At 35.3% G+C, this 21,883-nt stretch overlaps 4 protein-coding genes and 1 long non-coding RNA gene across 6 annotated transcripts; 3 read left to right on the top strand and 2 right to left on the bottom strand.

Moving 5' to 3' along the window:
* The first annotated feature begins 261 nt into the window (after positions 1–261).
* On the top strand, positions 262–3,424 carry LOC145006142 (GTP-binding protein-like protein). The gene is made up of 11 exons (XM_078965239.1): positions 262–568; positions 937–1,125; positions 1,229–1,282; positions 1,486–1,596; positions 1,776–1,838; positions 1,911–2,165; positions 2,246–2,392; positions 2,762–2,789; positions 2,921–2,991; positions 3,087–3,146; positions 3,275–3,424. Exons 1-11 carry the CDS (start codon positions 362–364, stop codon positions 3,341–3,343), a joined length of 1,254 nt encoding a protein of 417 aa, XP_078821365.1. The 5' UTR covers positions 262–361; the 3' UTR covers positions 3,344–3,424.
* A 574-nt stretch (positions 3,425–3,998) lies between these two features.
* Positions 3,999–5,351, bottom strand: LOC145007150 (uncharacterized). Its single transcript, XM_078966134.1, has 2 exons — positions 4,612–5,351; positions 3,999–4,020 (listed from the first exon to the last, which is right to left on the bottom strand). The coding sequence occupies exons 1-2, from the start codon at positions 5,349–5,351 to the stop codon at positions 3,999–4,001; spliced, it is 762 nt and encodes a 253-aa protein (XP_078822260.1).
* Positions 5,351–8,479, bottom strand: LOC145007149 (uncharacterized). Its single transcript, XM_078966133.1, has 3 exons — positions 8,126–8,479; positions 7,767–8,007; positions 5,351–7,683 (listed from the first exon to the last, which is right to left on the bottom strand). The coding sequence occupies exons 1-3, from the start codon at positions 8,477–8,479 to the stop codon at positions 5,351–5,353; spliced, it is 2,928 nt and encodes a 975-aa protein (XP_078822259.1).
* Positions 8,480–10,469: 1,990 nt separating this feature from the next.
* On the top strand, positions 10,470–11,960 carry LOC145003927 (uncharacterized). The gene is made up of 3 exons (XR_013662205.1): positions 10,470–10,515; positions 10,600–10,664; positions 11,860–11,960. It is a non-coding gene; the product is annotated as an uncharacterized LOC145003927 (long non-coding RNA).
* Positions 11,961–13,036: 1,076 nt separating this feature from the next.
* Positions 13,037–14,015, top strand: LOC145006267 (uncharacterized). 2 transcript variants are annotated; one of them, XM_078965359.1, is made up of 3 exons: positions 13,037–13,306; positions 13,380–13,712; positions 13,823–14,015. In XM_078965359.1, the coding sequence occupies exons 2-3, from the start codon at positions 13,393–13,395 to the stop codon at positions 13,893–13,895; spliced, it is 393 nt and encodes a 130-aa protein (XP_078821485.1). In that variant the 5' UTR covers positions 13,037–13,306; positions 13,380–13,392; the 3' UTR covers positions 13,896–14,015. The 2 variants fall into 2 exon arrangements, with proteins under 2 accessions (XP_078821485.1, XP_078821484.1); XM_078965358.1 differs by having other exon boundaries at positions 13,239–13,712.
* The last annotated feature ends 7,868 nt before the right edge of the window (positions 14,016–21,883 follow it).

The following is a 21,883-nucleotide window of genomic DNA, read 5'->3' as shown; positions in this document are numbered from 1 at the left end:
ATATTTTGATTATCGGATAATTTTCAGAAAAATTCTAATATTTTGAGCAAATTAACGAAAAATAACATAATACTGACTAAATCTTTGAAACCGAGCATAAATAGTTTTTTCAAAGTTTTAAGCGGTATTCTGTGTTTTTCCTGTAAACAAAAATTAATTAGAAACTTTTTTTATAAATTATACTAAAATTGTAGGATTATTCAAAAGATTTCCGATTAAAAATATAGTGCATTTAACGATAGAAATGTAAAGGTTCTCCTTGTTAGTAAAACCCTATTGCAGAGGCTTTTGCAACCTCCCCCTCATAATCATATTTCCCAGATAAATCCCACTTCCTCGCATTCGCATCAACTGTGCAGAAATGGCAAGGATAGCATGCCAACATATAGTTGCACTTCCATTGAAGTCCTCCTTCTTGACCAAGTCGTCTTCTATTTGTTTCTCAGAAACCTCTCTTTCCATTGGCTTCCGTCGGCGTTTCTCTTCAAGTTCCAAGATAAGCATGAGCTTGAAAGCTGGAATTGTCGGTCTCCCTAATGTTGGAAAATCTACTCTATTCAACGCCGTTGTAAGCCTCTTCATTCAATTCACATTTTCTGCTCTATCGAATCCAACCTTGGAATTCGAAATTGATAAAAACTCGTATTTACATATGCATTTCATATTTGAAATATGTCACTGGCGATTCTCTTTAGTGGATAATAGATAAATTTAGAGTTTACGACCGAAGGTGATTGAAGCTGTATCTTCCTAAACAAGTCCTCTGATTGAATGCATCACTTGTGTTCTGGGAACACTAGCAATGCCATATCATACTCTGTCAAGTCCTAAATGGGATATAACCTATAATTTTCTGACTTTAATTTGGCTAATTCAAATTCAGTTACATGATACTGGACAAGTTCATCATTGATTTCCGTGATCTACTTTGTATAGGTTGAGAATGGAAAAGCTCAGGCTGCTAATTTTCCATTTTGTACAATTGAACCAAATGTTGGAATTGTTGCTGTTCCTGATTCACGCCTCCAAGTCCTATCGAATCTCAGCAAGTCTCAAAAATCGGTTCCAGCATCTATAGAATTTGTAGATATTGCTGGGTTGGTGAAGGGAGCTAGTCAAGGAGAGGTTTATTGATCTACAACCCTCTTACTTTCTCTCTACAGATTCAGAATTTAAACTCCTTCCATTTATTTGTTAACACGTATCCTTTCTCAATCTTTGGCCACAGGGATTGGGTAATAAATTTTTGTCACACATACGTGAAGTGGACTCCATTCTTCAGGTTTGTTGCTCATCTGAATTATCTTTAGGTCTCTCTAGCAGACAATTTCTACCTTCCTTTTTCCACTTTCATGATCATTGATGAATCAATTACTTGCATACATAATCTCTTATGAGTTATGTGATTATGTCCCTCCCAACCTAAACCTGCAAGTATCATATTTCTTGTTCTGAATCTCTGATTTACTTGTGTCAACTGTCAAGGTTGTACGTTGTTTTGAGGACAATGACATTGTTCATGTAAGTGGGCAAGTTGATCCCAAGTCAGACATTGATGTCATCAACTTAGAGCTAGCATTCTCAGATTTAGACCAGGTATTCTTTTATCACAGGTACTCATCAAAAAATTGAGTTGAATTGCAACTTTGTAAATTGTAACACACATCAAGTTGTATGATGACATGACATGACATGATATGAGATGATATAGTTGTAGTATTGTATAATAAGGTGAACTGATGGAACTGAATTGAACTGATGGACAAGAAATGCAGATTGATAAAAGAATAGAGAAACTGAAAAAGAGCAAATCTAATAATTCACAAGTGAAAGCAAAGGTAAGACTGGTGATTAATTCTTGTTTCAAGTGTTGGATGAGTTTGAGTTGATTGATTATGTTTGGATTTCAGGAGGAGGCAGAAAAGTCAGCCCTGGAAAGAATACAGGAAGCCCTATTGGGTGGTAAACCAGCAAGATCAGTGGGGTTAACAGAGTTTGAAAAGGAGTCTATAAATCATCTTTGTTTACTTACAATGAAGCCTGTGATTTATGTGGCAAATGTTGCAGAATCTGATTTAGCTTCACCTGAGAATAATCCTCATGTCAAAAATGTCATGGAACTTGCTTCTGAGTTACAGTCTGGAATAGTCACTGTCTCTGCTCAGGTACTACTGAAACCTTGCTACATTTATCCAATAAAAGTAAAAAAAAAAATAGGTTTAAGTTTTTCAACTTTTAATTACAGGTGGAATCAGAGCTAACAGAACTCCCATCAGAAGAAAGAATAGAGTTTTTGACATCTCTTGGTGTAGATGAGAGTGGACTTGGAAATCTTATCAGGGCGACATATAACCTTCTTGGCTTACGTACATATTTCACCTCTGGAGAGAAGGTGTGAAAACTGAAATGTATTTTTTTTGAGTAAATTACTGAAATCGTCCCTATGGTTTGGTCAAAATTGCATGTTTAGTCCCTAACTTTTTTTTTTGCACTCAGATCGTCCCTGTGGTTTGATTTTGTGCGTTTTTCGTCCCTATGGTTTGGTCAAAATTGCACGTTTGGTCCATAACTTTATGTATGTAAATGACGAAAAACGCAACAAAATCAAACCGCAGGGACGATCCGAGTGCAAAAAAAAGTTAGGGACCAAACGTGCAATTTTGACCAAACCATAGGGATCATTTTAGTAATTTACTCATTTTTTTTTTTGTTTTTAAAAAGTTTGTGTGCATATTAAAGAAATTTTCAAATCTTTTTTCAGGAAACCAAAGCATGGACCATTCATTCAGGTTTGAGTTACTCTGAGTATAATATATGAAGTTTGTGTTTGATTATTATTATTATTATTATTATTATTATTATTATTATTATTATGGTAAAACTTAAAAGTGACTAATGGCATTAGCATTTGATGTGTTAGGAATGACTGCACCTCAGGCTGCAGGGGTTATCCACTCTGACTTTGAGAAAGGTTTCATCCGAGCAGAAACAGTGAGTGTGTTGGTGAATGAATGAATACCTTTCCAAATTAAAGGTGGAAAATTATATGTAAATAATAATAATAATAATTATTATTATTATGTTAGGTGGCGTATAATGATTTTGTTGCTGCTGGTTCATTGTCAGCTGCGAGAGAAAAAGGACTTGTAAGTTGATTCCCCAATTTAGATCTCTGTGACTTTGCAATTTATGTGTATTATTATCCATGTATGATAGTATTTGTTTTTATGGGTATTAGACCTAACCTAACAATGTTAACACATGGGATATGCAGTTGAGGTCGGAGGGAAAAGACTATATTGTACAAGAGGGTGATGTAATGTTGTTCCGCTTTAATGTCTGATGATGGATGTCAAGTCACACACAACTTGTTCAACATACAATTTTGTTCAAGTAATGCTAAGTTATGACACCATGTTTCATAGTTTTACAGTTTTACTTCCCCATACAAGTATTTAATACACTTCATTATCAAATTATTAAGTATAGAGAAGGAACACCATCAATCAGCATGATGTTGGAGTAAAAATATTCTTGATATAAAAAATTGTGCTACAAATACTCATAGTTGATGTTATCAACTATAACTGCCGTTAATCTAATTATGATGACTTGGGTATTGCCATTCAAATTTAATCAATTCTGACATTATTGCTCACGCTCATCGACTGCTTACTGCTCACTAAAATAATTGCACTTCTTCTTACAAAACTTTACTTTATTTTTTTTGACTTATTTATTAACCGGTAGAGATGAACGACCCATATGCAATTTAGGCATTCGTGAGACCTAGCTAGGTAGGAAGCTGCCACATGGCATTGTACATTCTTTTTTGTCATTGCTAATTTGTTCTAGTGGGATTCAAAAGATCTGTCTTTACTACTCCTTTTAGGAGGTACCCAAAGTAAATAAATAATGTATAGTTTTGTACTTGAAAGTGAACCTTCAAAATATTTTATTAATTACCAAGTTAAATTAAATTAAATGGTGATAAAATGTCAATAGATTTTGTACTCATTACTTAATGATATAATTTAAAACATAAATCAAAATTAATAATCGATAAGGTAACAATTCAATATAAAATCTTGCATGTATAATATCATCATACAAATCAACATAACCTGCAATATATATATATATATATATATATATATATATATATATATATATATATATATATATATATATACTAGCCGTCTACCTGCGCAAAGCGGCGGGGCACGTGAGTTCTTTCGGTGATATGTTTCCATTACAAAATTGTTATGTTAAAAAAAAGTACATGTTGAAGACGATATAATCAAACTATGGTGTTATTTGTTACATCATGCATCAAATAACCAATAAAAAGCAACCAGTCAAGACGACACAAAATATTAATCGTGCAATACTTCTTTATACACCACATTTGCTGTATAAACCCCATCACCTTTTGAATTTTCGTTAGGCTTTACTAATACTTTTGTATTGCAACGTGAAACCCCTCTGGACAATGCAACATAAAGTTGTCCATGCGAGAATACTGGTTCTGGAAGATAGATACCTACATATGGAATTGTTTGTCCCTAAGCTTTATTGATTGTCATTGCAAAGCACAATCGAATAGGAAACTGTTTCCTCTTTAGCTTGAATGGGAACATATCATCATCAGATGGACATAAAGGAATCTTAGGCAAAAATATCCTTGTTCCTGCATGTTGACCAACAGCTATTTCTGCATCAATAACATTTTGCTGAAAGCTTCTACATATCAATCGGGTGCCATTACACAACCCATTTGCTGGGTCAATATTCCGTAACAGTATTATCGGACATCCAACTTTTAATCGAAGGTAATGCGGAGGTAAACCACTAACACTGATCGAGTTTAAGAATTCCAACGGATAGAAGCCATTTTTATCATCTATGGCTTCATCGACACTATAGTAAATTCTCTCTTCTCCTTGAAATCGATCGATCATGTAATCGTTAATCGCATCGACACTATCATTTTTTGTAGATAATATTGCCCGCGATATGATATAATCTGATTCAGACCTATTAAATTCCAATGAGGGAAACACTGCATCAATCAAAGAATCTAATGATTTTTCTTTATCAGTGTATGGAATGACCATATCATCAGGGATGCGAATAAAACTTCCGTCCACTGTTTCTTCAACTCCATCACCAACCTGTAATAGAAAGTTTGAGAACCATGGATCAGTAAGTGCTCTAATATTTATTGTTAACCGCAACTTTATAATCGAAGACCAAAGAGGCGACATTCGTAGGCTAGAGTCTACAATTTGTGCTCGTGTCCCACGTCTTACGACTGGCAATACTTGTCTAAAATCGCCTCCCAGAACCATTATCTTTCCACCAAAAGGGAGTGCCACCCCGGTGATATCTTGCATTGTCCGATCAAACGCCTTACCACCTGTCGCTTTGCCATCGATGCCTCATCCCATATGATTATTTTTGCAAGCCGAAGTAGTTGAGCGGTACCGCTTTGTTTTTGGATTCTACAGAATGAGTTATTATCTGGAGTTAGAGGAAGTTTGAAACGCGAGTGAGTTGTTCTCCCCCCAGGCATGTTATTAGCCGCAACACCCGATGAAGCTGTGGCGAGTGCAATATGACCAAGTTTGCGTATATTAGCAAGTAAAGCTTTGTACAGATATGTTTTTCTTGTTCCGCCAGGACCATCTATGAAGAACACTCCTGTACAATCAGTACACACATGCCTCATGATCTCATCATATGCATATTTTTGTTCAGGATTGAGAAACTCTTTGGCACGCAAATGGTCATCTTCCACAATTATAGAGCATTCTTCTTGTACCTCTCGAAAAACTCCAGACTGAAAATTCAAATCGGTGTTTACAGTCGGGGGATCAAAGTTATCAAGCTTGTTACCCATAGATTGTAGGAATACGCTTATGTCTGTAAGGACCATATTTTGTACTCGATTGACATTATCGTATTGTCTACTATAATCTTCGGAGAGAGAATTGTAGTGGGAATTCCATATCTTGCGAACATCTCCAGGATCACAAAAAACTAATATCGTTGCAAACAACCTTCTGAGAGCATTTGGAAACTGAAACAAGGAGGCCTCTACAAGACACTGCGATAAACTATCATCTGTCTCTATTAACCCTCTTTCAAGAGCCGCTTTTCGAAATGTGGGATGTCTTACGTTATTGACTGTGTACAGATCTTCAAAACATGTAGGACCCCTAACATGACATAATAACACACGTAGATAGTATCGCTCACCTTCAGCAGGATTTGCAGAAACCAAACGACCAACTGCTCGTGATACTTTTCGAGGATTCCATAGACGCGATTCTTTATTCCATGTGAAGTGTTTGGGAAAATCTTTGTATAAATATTCTCTTGCATTAACGTTATCTTTATTCATCTTGAAAAATGCAGTCAACATTGATCTCTTATCTTTCTCCCTCTCAACAACTGATTTCATTGCATCATCATCAGTGAACCTAACCAACTGTTGGTTTGGAAGATGCAATTGCAAAGTGATCACATTAGGGTGGATTTGATTAAGAGAAAAGCTAAAAATTCGCCATACTGCTTCTGGAGCGGAGACGTATCGTGCATCCTGAAAACGTTTTATCTCATTGATAACAACAGGTTGTGCATCTGGATCAATATGGATAACTTGCTTGTCATGACCCTTGTAAATATACTTAAAGATGTATTTCACTGATGTTATACTCGAGCAAACCTCAACATTTAGATGGCAGTTGAACATCATCAACAACTTTGGGTTATATAGGACAACCCATCTATTATCCATCATAATACCTTGTTTATTCACAGCAATTTCATTATCTCTCCTTCGATAAACCGGATATGTGTCCTTTCCTTGTGTTGTGGCTTCGTTGAATTGTCGAGGGTATCTAAAACGACAGGTTGGTGGATCGCCTTGCATACAAGAACATTTTTTGTTTAATGTACCACAAGGACCATGTATCATGTGTGATTTGACCAGATCGTGTAGTATAGGATACTTTGTCGGGTTTGGAATTTCGGCACACACATACTTGTCATAATGGTCTGTATTGGTGAGCTTCCATTCAGGTTTCATTATTAAGAGAAAATGAGCATGTGGTAAACCACGTTTCTGGAACTCTATTACATAAACATATGCACTCACCACACCAAGGACGTGCCTCTTCAAGAGTTGTTCCTTAAGGTCATGTAACTTAGCACGAAAAACTCTTGCAACCAGATCTGGTCTATCTTGTGCTGTTTGAAAATGAAGTAACTCATTTTGGATTTCAGGCCAATTCGGATTGCACGTTATTGTAAGGAATATATCAGGTTTCCCTCCATCTTGAACTAAAGCCATAGCATCGAGAAATCGTCGTCGCATGTCACGAGGACCTCCGATGAAACTTGCTGGCAAAACAACACGTTGCCCAATCATACTTGCTTGTACCTCACCGGCATTGACACAATCCACAACACCTTGGTATAACTCCGCTCTTATTGTAGATTGGTTTTTTCTACAAAATTCCAAACGCGAAGTCTCAATCTTGATGTAGATATCTACCACAAATTGTTGTAATAATCTCCCTCCTAACATAATTACGTTCAAGTTTGATCGAATCTGCAACTTGTAACAGTAGTACTCCCGCATAGTTACAGTTTTCCTACCCGTTCTTATATCAGTCTCTACATAATGATTAAATTGAATAAATTATATCAATTTTTACATTTGTAAAATTTAACAATATTAAAATTGTGGCTATGCGTACCTTCTAGATCTTCATCGAAGATTTGGTCGTCATTAACCATCTCATTGAATGAAACCCCTTGCCTTAGTATGTTAGAATGCCATCCAGGCTCACCATTTGGAAAGAATAAAGGATAACACAATGGGTCATAACATCCCCAATAAGATTGAATTGTTTTTGGTTTGTCGGACCTTCCATATACTATAATACTTCTTTTATATGCGGTTATGTTGTCATTGCCTTCAATCCAAATACCAGCAACCTGTGAAATTATACAATAGAAAAAATATGATTAAAACTGGTACGTAATTTGCATAGTTATATTTAATACATGAAACATCTTTTTTCTCAAAAACATATGTACATAATTAATTTCAAACCTCGGATGTGGTTGGCCGGTTGTACACCCTTTGGTCTAGTTCTACTGATGCATTTAAAGTGACTCTGTAATTGTCGAGCGGTCCTAGATCAGCAAGGCTACGAAATATTGCAACGTATGGGTTTGTAGCAAGAACGCGAGTCAAAATTTCAACAATTGGTTTAGCAAGATTCTTCCATTCGAGTCTATTTGACATCTCAGCTTCAACATCGTAAAAATACAATTGTAAGAACTTAGGTTCATCCTTTTTCCTTGGAACTAACTGATCGATTCTATGGTATATCCCTCCATTCACACAAAAAGTGTATACCCCAGATGTCATATTGGCCATCGATTCATCCACTTCTACGCCCATTGGTGCAAATGAATAGTTGGTGTTGTATGCACGTATATTCTTTCTAAACAATTTGCCTAATTTTGTTTCTGAGGTGAAAAGATTGTGTCATTCGTCAGGAATAGATGAGTCTGCCAACTTTGTCTTTCCACTCATGCAACAAAAGCCAGCAGATTCAAATTGTAGTCGTTTTGCCCCACAATATCTACATATATCATTGAACTTCACCACACGATGTTTTTTACGGATACCGGCGAAAACAAAACTATATGGATCATCCGAGATGCTACCATTTTGTACTGATGGAGTGACATTGCCATGGATACAACCTTGTGGATCTGTAGACATTTTATTCGTTAGTTAAATGTAATATAAATAAAATTAAAATAATTACACATAATTATTAGCCAATATATATGATATTTTTCGGTAAAAATCAAATACTGACCTATTGATGTTGAAATTTGAGTTATCAATTCATCGCGTGGAGGTAGTATTACGTCAGGCTGACTTTGAATACCTACGTATAAACAAAAATTTCTCATTAAGAATGTAAATTATGAAAGATTATGGTTAAATGTAATGTTGTACTACTTAGATTGTAATATGATAACTTCAGACATAGTTACCTGGTTTTGTTATGGTTGGTTCCGTCTGACGTTGATAAGGGTTTCTATTATAAATCAACTTTTTTTGACCAAAATCCATTACACATGTAGGAGATGCATTGGTAATATCCACCAGATTCCTATTTACTGTTGGCACATTTGACAAAAATGTTGCGTTTTGACTATTTCCTTCCCCATTAGCTATTCGTCTCATTTTATTTTTCTCCTTTCGTCGTTCGTAACATGCCTTATTATATGCTTTTCGTTTTTCTGCAACATTTTTTTAAATGAAAAATGTATAACGATGATATACTAATAATGATTGTAAATATGTGACATACCTTTTGTATTTTCTGCATCAATTTGGATAACATTATTATGTTTATTTTCTTTACCGTCAAACCTCATTGCAAACTGTAAAACACACAAAAAAATGTATACTTTATTTTATACATAACAAATCAAAAAGTATGATTATTCAAATACGAAATTTATTACCATTTGTTTTTGTTATAATAGTTTAGATCAAAACCAGATTTTATTTATGTGTTTCTGGTAATGTGAATGGTCTATAAGGAGATGATGCTTGAGTTGCCGACATATATTGGTTTGATGATACTTCTTTTCTTAGGTGAAGCTAATTACTTTGAAACACGTTGCATCTAACTAAAAAAATACTATAAATAGTAGACTTTTTCATCATATAGTACTTGAATAAGAGATAATTTAAAGTTAAATACACATACCTGTTTGATTTTGATGAATCCGATAGAGCAGATGGTTTTTGTGAAGCCGATAGAATATATGTAGTTTATGCATGTACAAAGGAACACAAAGTGAGTGTGAATGGTGTATAATCGAGAAAGTAAAAATCGTAAATAGTAAACATACGCAGTAGCAGAATGTAGAACCGATGAAGCCTTCTTATATGTTAAATTATAATTATAGAATATGTTTGCAATTGGCGCCTATGGTTCATCTACTACGCAAATATCTCTCTCTCTCTCTCTCTCTCTCTATATATATATATATATATATATATATATATATATATATATATATATATATAGGTTAAAAGTTTGTTATGAAAGGATTAGATATAGTTCATACTTATGTGTATATTTATAATAAAATTTGAAAATTCGTAATCCATTTTGATTTACTTTTATCTTATTAGTTGAAAAGTATTCAAAATTATACCGGGAAACAAAATAAGATTTTTTGTTTTGAATTGGTTTTACATGTAATTCAATTTTAATTATTATTTTTGTAGATTCTTAAAAAAAAAAATAGGAATTGCATGAAAAAACGTATAAAATTCTCTTACTTTTTCCTTGTTTTTTAATACAGGTCTAATAATTTAATCAGAGTTGGAAGTGGATACAGTTTGATGAACGAAAACCAGTTATCACTGAAAAACGATGAAGTAGCATATAGCTTTAATTATGGGTATGAATTTTTTATTTTTATTTTAGTAACCTATTTGGTTTTTTAGCATTTATTTATTTTTTTAAAATTTTAGTATGAATATAGGTTAATCCAGTTGGAAGTGGATGCAGTTTCATGGGGATAAACACTTATTACTGAAAAACGATGAGGTAGTTGATCGAGAAAGGATAGAGGTGAATATCGATGGATGTGGATTCGCATATGAAATCAATTGTGTTCGCATCTATGAAATCAGTTCGCATATGACATCAATTGAGTTCGCATTTGGTTTTGTGGGTCAAAACAGTTCGCATAAGAAGTTCACGATTTGTTGTTTGAGGTTAATTGATTTTGATTTCGCAAGCTTGGAGTCGGAGATCTGGATTGTGTTCGCATCTATAGAATGCGAGGAGAATTTAATGGTGATATTCAGTTCGCATTTGGTGACACAAGTACGTGGTTGATGATTTTTGGTTGGTTCGCATTTGAAATCAGTGGGTTTCGCATTTGGGTTCGTATCTGGGTTTCTCAAACAACTGAAATGCGAATATGAGACAACTGATTAATTTCTCAGTTAATGAGATGAAATGCGAATGAACTCAAAGACGGATGGATGCAAGATGTGAAGAATTTGAATGAAAATGCGAAGTTTTTAATGTATAAATGCGAATTGCGGAAGAAAGCTAAGAGTTTCGCATTTGGCCCCTGATCTTTTCAAGAAATAATATAAGTGGTCCAACTTCGCAAAATGGGGTCATAAAAAGACAAAAGTGCAGAATTTTCATTTCGCATCCCTGTAGTCTTCGCAAAATGGAAAATTTTACCCAGTTCCACCTTATAAACCCTGCTATAAATCCCACTGCCATGAGGTATTTCCCTTATATATATATATATATATATATATATATATATATATATATATATATATATATATATATATATATATATATATATATATAGTAGTAAGTCAAAAAGAAAATAAAAACACCACATTCACGAATGAAAAGTTAACAAATTAACAAAACCAATAATAAAACTTAAAACTGATAAAAGATATAATGTGGTAAAACCATATGTGTTAAAAGTTCCACAACTGAATTGAAAACACGGGAATTAAAAAAGTTTTCAAGAAAATCTTTTTCTAATACTCTCATCAATATCTAGCTCTAATCCTATCAGCTTCATACATTTGTGGTTCAACATCAAAGTTGGTTAAAACAGTAGAAACCAATAAATTACCTGCAAAAACATGAAACATGTGGCATAAAATTTAATAATATGTATTTACAATTTGGAATATGTTGATATTAATATAAATTATATACTGATCATATTTTTTAACTGACCCAAATTGTTGTGGACCAGCTTCATGCAAGAAACATAGAGTATGGATTTGTTGTATGTTGCAACAATAACCTTAATCATAAGGTTTGCTGGTACGTTATACAACAATAACTTTGTTACGTTCCCCCTATTAAAAGGTAATGCTGTTTAAACTCTTATAATGAATGATAATAAATTTAATAAAAAAACTATGTTGTTTTAAGTGTTTTTTGAATACATATATACTTACGTCTCATCTTGGAGAATTAACTCAAATGATCGCAGCTGTCTGATTCGATTGCCCCATACTATTCTTCCAACCACATCTAAAAAACATATTTTCTTGTTAAATTTATAGTAGATGATATAAAAATGATTAAAAAAAAGATATAAATATACCAACAAGCCTTCTTTTATTTGTATGATCTTGTGCAACAGTTGTGACAGTAGACACGATTGGATAAAGTGGATATCCACTGGCAAAATCGCTTGCTAACCGAGTAAAAGTTGTGGCATGGTTTATCATTATCGCCTTATCACTGGTGCAGATTTTGTACTGTTGGTACATTGGATTGTCCAAATAGTATTCATCAACTTGGAAATGTTGCACAGAGAATACATTTCCTTTCAGATTCATGTTTCGATATCCGGGCACTAAGTGGCGAGGTATGATTGCTAATATTTTTTCTCTCTGGTGTAAATAACAAAATGGTAATGGTATTATTTACAAAATTAAACTTTTAATAGAAGTTGAATATTTTAATTGGAAAAAAACCTTACCTGGCGATCTATCATCCACAAGAGCATCCTGTTGTTTTCCATGTCCTCCCAAACATACAATACTCTAACACTTGTAATGTTCCACCATTCATATATTTGCCCCAAAGCAGAAAATTCATTAATAGTAGTATGATAAATATCCATTTCAACTGAAAAACACTTCAGTTAATAATTGCTATACTTGATGGTTTTTCTAATACATATTGCTTGTACTATGAAATAAAGTAAAAGTTCAATACCTGTTTGATTCTGATATAGCATATAGAACAGATGGTTTTATGAATCAATGGAACAAATGGTTTGATGGTAAAGTATGGAAGCGAGATTCGTAATCTTAAATATGTATATATGTACAGATTACAAAACATGTTTGTTATTAATGGATGAGATAGATTTAATGTATATCATCAGTTTTTTTTTTAAATGACAATTTAAAAAATCCTAATCAGTTTGGATAGAATTTGAAGTGCTTATCTGATAAGCACTATGATAATTTCGAAGTTAGTGTTATCTTTTTCTAATTAATAATGATATAAACTGTAAAGATAATTTCGAAATTAATATGTTGACTAACATTGATCCTTAAAATTTGGGATATGAATGGTTTTGAGCGGGAAAATATTGACACCTGGTTAACCCTCTACAATAAATACCTATGTTTGCTTCTCTGAAATTCGATAATGACTTGATTCTTCCACCTGGGAAGAAGGTATGTTCACATATTTTTTGTTTTCTCTTTTGATTTAATTGTTACGTTGTAACTAATACTACTTTTGACATAGAAAAACGGCCATAATGTCGAACTCAAGTAGCATTGTAAATAAGCAGGAATGTGATCAAATCATCCTTCAACTTTGTATGCATGAGAAACATGAGAAAGAAAAGAAAAGGGAATGGGCATTGCTAAATTGGAATTGGGATGAGGTTATTGATATTCTAAGTTCTGAAGATGAAAAGCTGGATGATGAAGCTGTGGAAAAGTCTGACACATTAGATTCAACAAAACCAAAAACTTTTTCACCACCACTGAAGAGACCCCGTGTCAAAGTTCAAAGCCGAAACAGATGTTATAGGCTTCGTGATGAAGAAGATGGTGAATTTCCTGTTGATGTCGGGTAAGATCATTTGTACTTTGTTTTACAAACGATCATGAAAAACTGTTTTTTTTTATATATTTCAAGGATCAAGAAACTTATGAATGCCTTAAATTTTATTTTTTTGTCAGGAGTGGTTTGATTACTGTTGCAGCTGAAAACCAGCCATCTCAGGATGATGAAGATGCAGTTGTTAACACCTAAGTTTTTTTAGTAGATTTATTTGATGTTGGAATTTTTATGGTTGTCTTTTTTTTGGATTGTTTCAAATAAGTAACATGTTTTTATGGTGTTGTTTTTCCTTTGCTATTACATTATTATTTTCTGGGGTATAAATGCATGCCTTGTTTTTATGCCTTTTAAAAGGCAACCAATGTCACACATATGACATTTAATCAGAAAATCGATCATTCTTCAAATATGACATTTAATCAGAAAATCAATCTAAAAATGAGACATTTGGTGTTTATCGATTTTTTAGGGTCGACGGGTTGTATGAAAAGCGAAGGCTGAGTAATTGAAAATTAGAGGATCGATGGTTGCTACTAATTGCTTGTAACTGGTATTGGTTTCATATCGATGGATGTGGATTCACATATGAAATCAATTGTGTTCGCATCTATGAAATCAGTTCGCATATGACATCAATTGAGTTCGCATTTGGTTTTGTGGGTCAAAACAGTTCGCATAAGAAGTTCACGATTTGTTTGAGGTTAATTGATTTTGATTTCGCAAGCTTGGAGTCAGAGATCTGGATTGTGTTCGCATCTATAGAATGCGAGGAGAATTTAATGGTGATATTCAGTTCGCATTTGGTGACACAAGTACGTGGTTGATGATTTTTGGTTGGTTCGCATTTGAAATCAGTGGGTTTCGCATTTGGGTTCGTATCTGGGTTTCTCAAACAACTGAAATGCGAATATGAGATAACTGATTAATTTCTCAGTTAATGCGATGAAATGCGAATGAACTCAAAGACGGATGGATGCAAGATGCGAAGAATTTGAATGAAAATGCGAAGTTTTTAATGTATAAATGCGAATTGGGGAAGAAAGCTAAGAGTTTCGCATTTGGCCCCTGATCTTTTCAAGAAATAATATAAGTGGTCCAACTTCGCAAAATGGGGTCATAAAAAGACAAAAGTGCAGAATTTTCATTTCGCATCCCTGTAGTCTTCGCAAAATGGAAAATTTTACTCAGTTTCGCATTTGGGGTAAATTTTTTTGAGAAATTGGAATATTTTCAAACTTTTTTTCTTAAAAAAAACACATTGTCTTCGTCTAAGAGAGAGAGAAAAACGATTAGGGTTTATAAGGGAAATACTTCATGGCAGTGGGATTTATAGCAGGGTTTATAAGGTGGAGAGAACAAACACACGTCTGCTATGAGATATTTTAATCAGCTGCAAATGCAACATTTAAAGGATATTTGTTGAAGCGTATTAGGATGAAAAGGTTTTAAATTTTGAATGACCATGAAATTAGGATTTTGCTAAGAAATATAAGGAGTCAAAACAAATTTAAAATTTAATATTATTTTATTAATGGTTGTTTGTAATATTAGCTTAATCGTTTGTACGTCTTAAAAAAATAATAATATTATATTCATTCTATTTTTAGAAATAGTATGATTTCTTTTATAAGATAGTAAAGATATATATATATATATATATATATATATATATATATATATATATATATATATATATATATATATATATATTGAAAAATGAAACATAAGTATCCATCTTGATTTTTATTGACTTTTTTCGAACGAGGTACGATCCGGTGAATCCGAAACAATTAATTAAGAATAAAAAACTATTTTTATGGAACAAACATATCATGTCTCACTAAAGCCCTTATATATGTACTATTGGAGTGTTGGTTACCCTTCCGTGTTGTTTGGTGTTTTCTGAGAATTAAACTAAATCATGTACCCATCCATGTTGTTTGGTGTTTTCTGAGAATTAAACTAAATCATGTTGATGTATTTTAATAAGGGTAAATTACTGAAATCATCTCTATAGTTTGGTCAAAATTGCACATTTGGTCCATAACTTTTTTTTTGCATTCGGATCGTCCTTGTGGTTTGATTTTGTTGCATTTTTCGTCCTTATGGTTTGGTTAAAATTGCATGTTTGGTCCCTAATTCTATGTATGTAAGGGACGAAAAACGCAAAAAAAATAAACCACAGGGACGATCCGAGTGCAAAAATAAATTAAGGACCAAACGTTAATTTTGACCAAACCATAAGGACGATTTCAGTAATTTACTCTTTTAATAATTAATTTATTTTAAGAAGGGACTTGACCACTTCAATTTTTTCTTCACGAGCGTTCTTGTGGTACTTTTCCAACAAAGTCGTTCATCTCGAATGGCCAGTAGTCCTCATAGAATCTCTGTAATCCAGGAGTCATTATGATGACTATAATATAAGCAACTTTTGTTGCATCATCATAGTGTTTTCTGTAGGAGGCTAGTTGTTTAGGAGTAACAGTGTTTTCATCGACTTCACTGAGCTTTTCCTCAAGGACATATTCTTTGCCCTCGAAGTGAAGAGTCATTCTGAAGTTGCACATCCAATCAATGTAGTTGGAGCCTTCAAAGGTCACTTTCGAGACGATGAAGAGTAGGGAGAAATCTAAGTGGTAGGTAGATGACGATGGAGCAGAAGCATCAACAGGAGTAGACCTCTATAGAGAAAAAGTTTTAATTTGATGACAATTATCCTTAATATTTTAACCCATAATAAATGATTAAGGCTATGATCCAAAATAACAATTCACAACTAAGAAGAGGGATGTCATAATCTTATTGCGAATTTATGAAGGTTGGTAAAAGCATTTTACAAATTCCGAACTATCAAACTCCTAGATCTTTTGAAATTCACCGAGTCCATCAATGGCATGTATAATCTCAGATTATGTTCTTCTTTTTGTGAATAGGATACTGAGGATCACAAACAAGATGTGAATAACCATACAAATATGCTTGGCACTCTCTATGTTATTTATCATCTCATTTTTAATGTACCGGTTAACAACATGCACTCCATTATTCAATGATAATTTTCGAGATGCCCATTATTACTCTTTATAGTCGCTATTAGTGTGTCACTTAGCCACACACGCTCCACTAACTACTATAAAGTATAATGTGCAATTTTATAGATTAGCATACTTATCACATTTTCCTAAAGTAACTAAGAGTGAAATTTTATAAAAGAGTTTAGTTACTTTTTATGTCATTATACTTATTAATGAAGTTAATGTCATATCAGATTTGTTTTGCTAACAACCCTCCACCAAACAAGGAAGTGGTGGATAAGAGTGGACACCCATTCAGCTGCCATTTTATATGCAATTTCCTTATACCCCCCTTATAGTTCGGCTTCGTGAATGAGGCATAGTAGCAATCCGAGTGACATACATATAGTAATTAACTTTTAATATATTCTATATATAAGGTGTATTTTAAAAAACTTTCAAAATACTAGGTTTAAATTAAATTTCGAAATTAAGAGTTAAAATAAACCAATTATGTATTTAATCTTAATCTTTTAAGTAATCAAATAATTAAATGTAATTAAAACATAAGGATAATTCACAAATTCAAGATAAGGATATCTAATTTCTAAGATAATTACGCAGTTGTAACACCCTGTTTATAAAATAAATAAATAAAACTAATGGATGAATAGTAGCCCTAAAGTCCATAATATTTTATCGAGGTGTTGGTTTCGGGGAGTCGAATGACATGATTTAGAGTTTCAGGTGTTAAAGTATAAATTCAAGACTTATTTTGTAAAGATTTTTAGAAGACAGGGGGTGTTTAGTATCATGTGGACCTAAATTGAAAAGGTTTTATAGAGGAGGGGCCATTTGGTAACATAAGGTGGCTGTGTGTGTGTTTAGCTTGTGTTGCTGCCACTCTCTACCGCCGCCTACCGCCACAAGGTGGTTGTGTGTGTTTAGCTTAGCTTAGCTTAGTGTGTGTGTGTGTGTGTTATTTGAGATGTTGCATTATATGATGTAATCGGTAAAGGAATAATGGAAAGAAAACTCAAAAACCGCCACCGTAGGGTGGTGGCTGTCGCCTCCTGCCGCCACCAGCTGTCGTGTTGGGTGGCAGTGTGCTTTAGCTTGTGATTAGTTTGCTTTTGTGATGTTTGGACTTAATCGGACTAGAACCCTAACCACCATCGTGCGGTGGTGGCCGCCGCCGTGAGCCGCTGTTGACCACCACTACCCGAGGTGGTAGTGGGTGGTGCCCAACTTGTGAAACCCTAGTGGGCCTAATGAAACCCTAATGGGCCTAAGTACTTATCTTTTAGGCCTAATTGGGTTGTGAGGGGTTAGAAACCCTAATTAGGGTTTAGAAAACCCTAATTTTGGATATATAGGCCTTGGACTTATCGGGACCCACATTTGGGCCATTGGAATGGAATTGTGAATTACACCCAATCGCACCATATGATTTATCTAGTAGAGTGATGGACTTAATTGATTAAGTCCTTAATCGGTTAAGTGAGAAACACTTAACCTTAATTGTCATTTTATGTGAAACCCTAATCTTACTTGGGCCTTAAGTTGGGCCTTTCTATTGGGCTTTGGTGATTGGGCTAATAATGGGCCATCCAAGAACAATCATATGGACTAAGAATTTATGGATGGGCTTTAGGGTACGGCCCATGTGAAGGTTTGGGCCCAATTTGGAAAATTGGGCCATAATTAGACCTTTATGATTATGAGATATTGGGCCATTAGAAAGGCAAACTGTTTGGACTGGACTAAGTGGTTGGGCCTCAGGGTAAGACCATGTAGAATTTCAGGCCTAATTTGGAAAATTGGACCATATATTGGGCTTTGACTCATAGTTGACTTTTAGGCCTTTGGATTGGGCCTTGGGCTTGAATCAAGCTAAGATAGGAATTTACACCAAGCATGGACTTATGGGTATATGTGTTGGAACCCAATTATTAATTGGATGTTATTTTGATGTTGACAGATTCTGTAATATGTCATCCAACAGCTAGGGTTTTGTCAACAGGACTTCAGCAGTGTGAGGTGAGTTTTCCTCCAGTAGGAATGGGTCAAAGACACCAATGCCGACACGTTTATGTATGTTAGTATATGCCGGGCTTAGGCCCAATGTTGGGGTTAACCCAATATAACTTACATGTACCAGAATTTGGTCCGATGCCGGGGCAACCCCGTGAAAGGTTTAGCTTATGTGTGATGTGTTATGTGTTCCGGACTTCGATCCAATGTCGGGGAAAGCTCAAGGAAGGTTTAGCTTATATGTTATGTGTAATGTGTTCCGAACTTCGGTCCGATAACAGGGCAAGCCCGAGGAAGCTTTATATGGTTATGTGTTATATGCTTGTTTCTATGTCATATGTATACCAGAATTCGGTTTGATGTTGGACCTTGCTCTAATGTAGGGCGGGGCCCGATGTAGTGGGCATGGCCCAGTATGTGTTATTATCTGTTATTGTATGGTATGTGGTAGTTTGGGGAGACTCACTAAGTTCGTGCTTACAGTTTTCAGTTTTGGTTTCAGGTACTTTCGGTAGCAAAGGGAAGAGCTCGGGATGATTGCAGTGCACACACCACTTGTCTAGCCTGGGATGTTTATACTCCGATATATTTTGATAGATGTTATGATATTTGAAGGTACACTATTTATGATTTCTATATGATGTTTAATGACTATGGTTTTCTTAATGATTTAAAACGTTTTTGGACTTTATTTTTGGGATGTTTCAAGTTGGTATCAGAACCTTGGTTTGTGGGATTCGGAAACACTTTCGGGTGTGACTGGACTCAAACTAAGGAATTGGTATAGAAATTTTCAAAAGAAAATCATTTTTATAAAAGGATTTTAAGAAAAGAAAAGACTTTTAGAAAAAACAAAAAGAATTTTGAAAAAGAGAAAAGGGTGTGTTGCATGTAATCAACCGAGCTCAAGTAAGTACTCCCAAATTACCTATACAAGTTTATGTATGATATGATTATCAGTTTTATGAGAACTGCATGCTAGATTAGGACTAACGATCTAGGAAGGATGCCTTATGTGCCTGTTATTTATGTATCAGCTTTATAAGAACTGCATACTAGTACAGATTAGTCAGTATGATGACTTGAGTAGTATATGCTTGATTATGTGTACTCAATGCTCAAATGCCGGTTGCTTTGTGGTTTTAGGAGTTCTAGCCATATTTTACTAACTAGTAAACGAATATGTTAAGTTACATATTGCAAGGACTAAATAATTTCAGAAGGTTAGGATTAGCCTTATTTTGCAGCTCTCATTTGAGTCTAACCGTTGCAGGGTAGAACCTCTTATTCGAAGAATTATCGAGTCTGAGTAATATATAATGGTATTTGCGAGCTAGTTAGGGGAAGATAGCAGGGACTTCTTATGCAGCTGATGGCGGAGTGTGGGATGGTGATTACCCTAGGACAGGCCTAGGATGAGAGTAGCACGTGAAGTATTAGCTGTAGAAGGGACTTGGTAGAGTCAAGGTAGTTCTTAAGGAAGGTACGGGTAGATGTGGAAGGTAGTATGGGCCTGTACTCGAATCAAGGAAGGCTGAGATAAGACCAGGGAACTTGTAGTGTGTAAGATCCATTGAGTTTTGATGAGTATTATGATGGTTGTCGTGGTATATTTCCGAGTATAGTGACACTATGTGGTAGACCAGAAGGCAGTTCTGGTGTTGACGAGGGATGAGGCTCAGACTCTAGAGTCGGGCAGCTCGATGATCAGATAAGGGAGTGCATTCCATCTGAGGTTACGCATAGTACCACTTACCAGACTCCTGTGATCTTCAGTATGATCAATGAGGGCATTGTAGAGATTTGTGATGAGAGGCTGAGTGTATTTTGCACTAAGATAACAGCCATGATAGGGACACGTACGTTGATGAGGGAGTTCAGAGTTTGTGAAGCTCTAGATTATCATGGGGCTAAGGACCCCATTGCTAGCAGCAGATGGTTGGCAAATGTCGCCAACACTTTTCGTACCATTTGTTTCCCGAGAGGGATAAGATCTGACTTACTTCCTTTCTCCTGAAGTACAGAGCACGCGATTAACAAGAAGAGGTTGGTAGTGAGTTGAGTGATGAAGCGATTGATGCTATGTCATGGGATGACTTTCGACCAGATTTCGGGCGGAGTTGCCCGGCAAGTAAGGCACAACATTGGCGCATGAGTTGTTGGATCTCCAGCAGACGACTGAGACTTTGGCAGGGATCGCTACCAAGTCTCGAGAGAGAGGTTACTTGGTACCGCAGTGTGCAACAGATGAGGAAACAAAAAGTTAAGGTATCAGGACATACTCAGAATGATATCAGAGAGATCGTGAGTAACTCAGGGTGTGAGACCCTCAATGAGATGACTTCTAGAGCAAAAGAACGAGATATTGACTTGGAGCACATTGAGAAAGGGAACCAGATTAGTTGCTTATATTGAAGGGTCTCGGGAGGAGACCCAAGATTTTAGATCAGCTTTTGAGAGGCCTGTAGAGCCAGATTTGGTACAACAATTGCGGGATTGGGAGAGTACAACGTCATCTTGGTTTATTCCAAGAATGAGGAGCAGCACGAGGATCACCTGAGGGAGGTGCTAGAGACTCTGAGGAGGGAAAGACTTTTGCAAGGTTCTCCAAATGTGAGTTCTGGTTGTGCGAGGTGTAATTCCTTAGGCACCTTGTCTACCAGAAGGGTATACTAGTAAATCCGGCCAAGATATAGGTTGTGATGCAGTAGGAGATTCCGAGGTCTCCAACTGAGATTTGGAGTTTCCTAGGTCTAGCGGGTTATTACCGGAGATTTATTCGGGACTTCTCCAAGATTGCAGTTCCTTTGACTCGACTGACCAAGAAGTCAGTGGCCTTTTGCTGGGGACCTGAGCAGTAGGCAGCCTTCGAGACTCTCAGACATCGGTTGTGCGGGGCATTGATTCTCACCTTCCCAGAGGGTGTAGATGATTTCGTGGTTTAGTGTGACGCTTCGATCATAGGCATAGGTGTGGTACTGATGCAGCGGGGTTACGTGATAGCATGCCTTAGGGAATCAGGTTGGGGATTCCAATTAGGACATGAATTCAGTTGAGTGTTAGGTCAAGCGCGTGTTTGACCCAGTATGGAAAGTGTTGTAAGTCTGCAGGTATAGCCGTACCATTCAT

The sequence above is a fragment of the Lactuca saligna genome, chromosome 7, assembly GCF_052625555.1.
Source record: "Lactuca saligna cultivar CGN05327 chromosome 7, ASM5262555v1, whole genome shotgun sequence".
In the NCBI taxonomy this organism is placed as follows: Eukaryota; Viridiplantae; Streptophyta; class Magnoliopsida; order Asterales; family Asteraceae; genus Lactuca; species Lactuca saligna.
This window is presented reverse-complemented; position numbering and strand designations above follow the sequence as displayed.

Coding starts and splice junctions, on each gene's coding strand:
- LOC145006142 (XM_078965239.1), top strand. CDS start 362: ATGGCAAGGATAGCATGCCAACATATAGTTGCACTTCCATTGAAGTCC. Junction 569..936: donor CTACTCTATTCAACGCCGTT/GTAAGCCTCTTC, acceptor TACTTTGTATAG/GTTGAGAATGGAAAAGCTCA. Junction 1,839..1,910: donor ATTCACAAGTGAAAGCAAAG/GTAAGACTGGTG, acceptor TTTGGATTTCAG/GAGGAGGCAGAAAAGTCAGC.
- LOC145007150 (XM_078966134.1), bottom strand. CDS start 5,351: ATGGTTCTGGGAGGCGATTTTAGACAAGTATTGCCAGTCGTAAGACGT. Junction 4,021..4,611: donor TTCAAGCTAAAGAGGAAACA/GTTTCCTATTCG, acceptor TATATCATTAAG/TAATGAGTACAAAATCTATT.
- LOC145007149 (XM_078966133.1), bottom strand. CDS start 8,479: ATGGGCGTAGAAGTGGATGAATCGATGGCCAATATGACATCTGGGGTA. Junction 8,008..8,125: donor ACCGGCCAACCACATCCGAG/GTTTGAAATTAA, acceptor ATAATTTCACAG/GTTGCTGGTATTTGGATTGA. Junction 7,684..7,766: donor CTTCGATGAAGATCTAGAAG/GTACGCATAGCC, acceptor ATCATTATGTAG/AGACTGATATAAGAACGGGT.
- LOC145006267 (XM_078965359.1), top strand. CDS start 13,393: ATGTCGAACTCAAGTAGCATTGTAAATAAGCAGGAATGTGATCAAATC. Junction 13,713..13,822: donor GAATTTCCTGTTGATGTCGG/GTAAGATCATTT, acceptor TTTTTTTGTCAG/GAGTGGTTTGATTACTGTTG.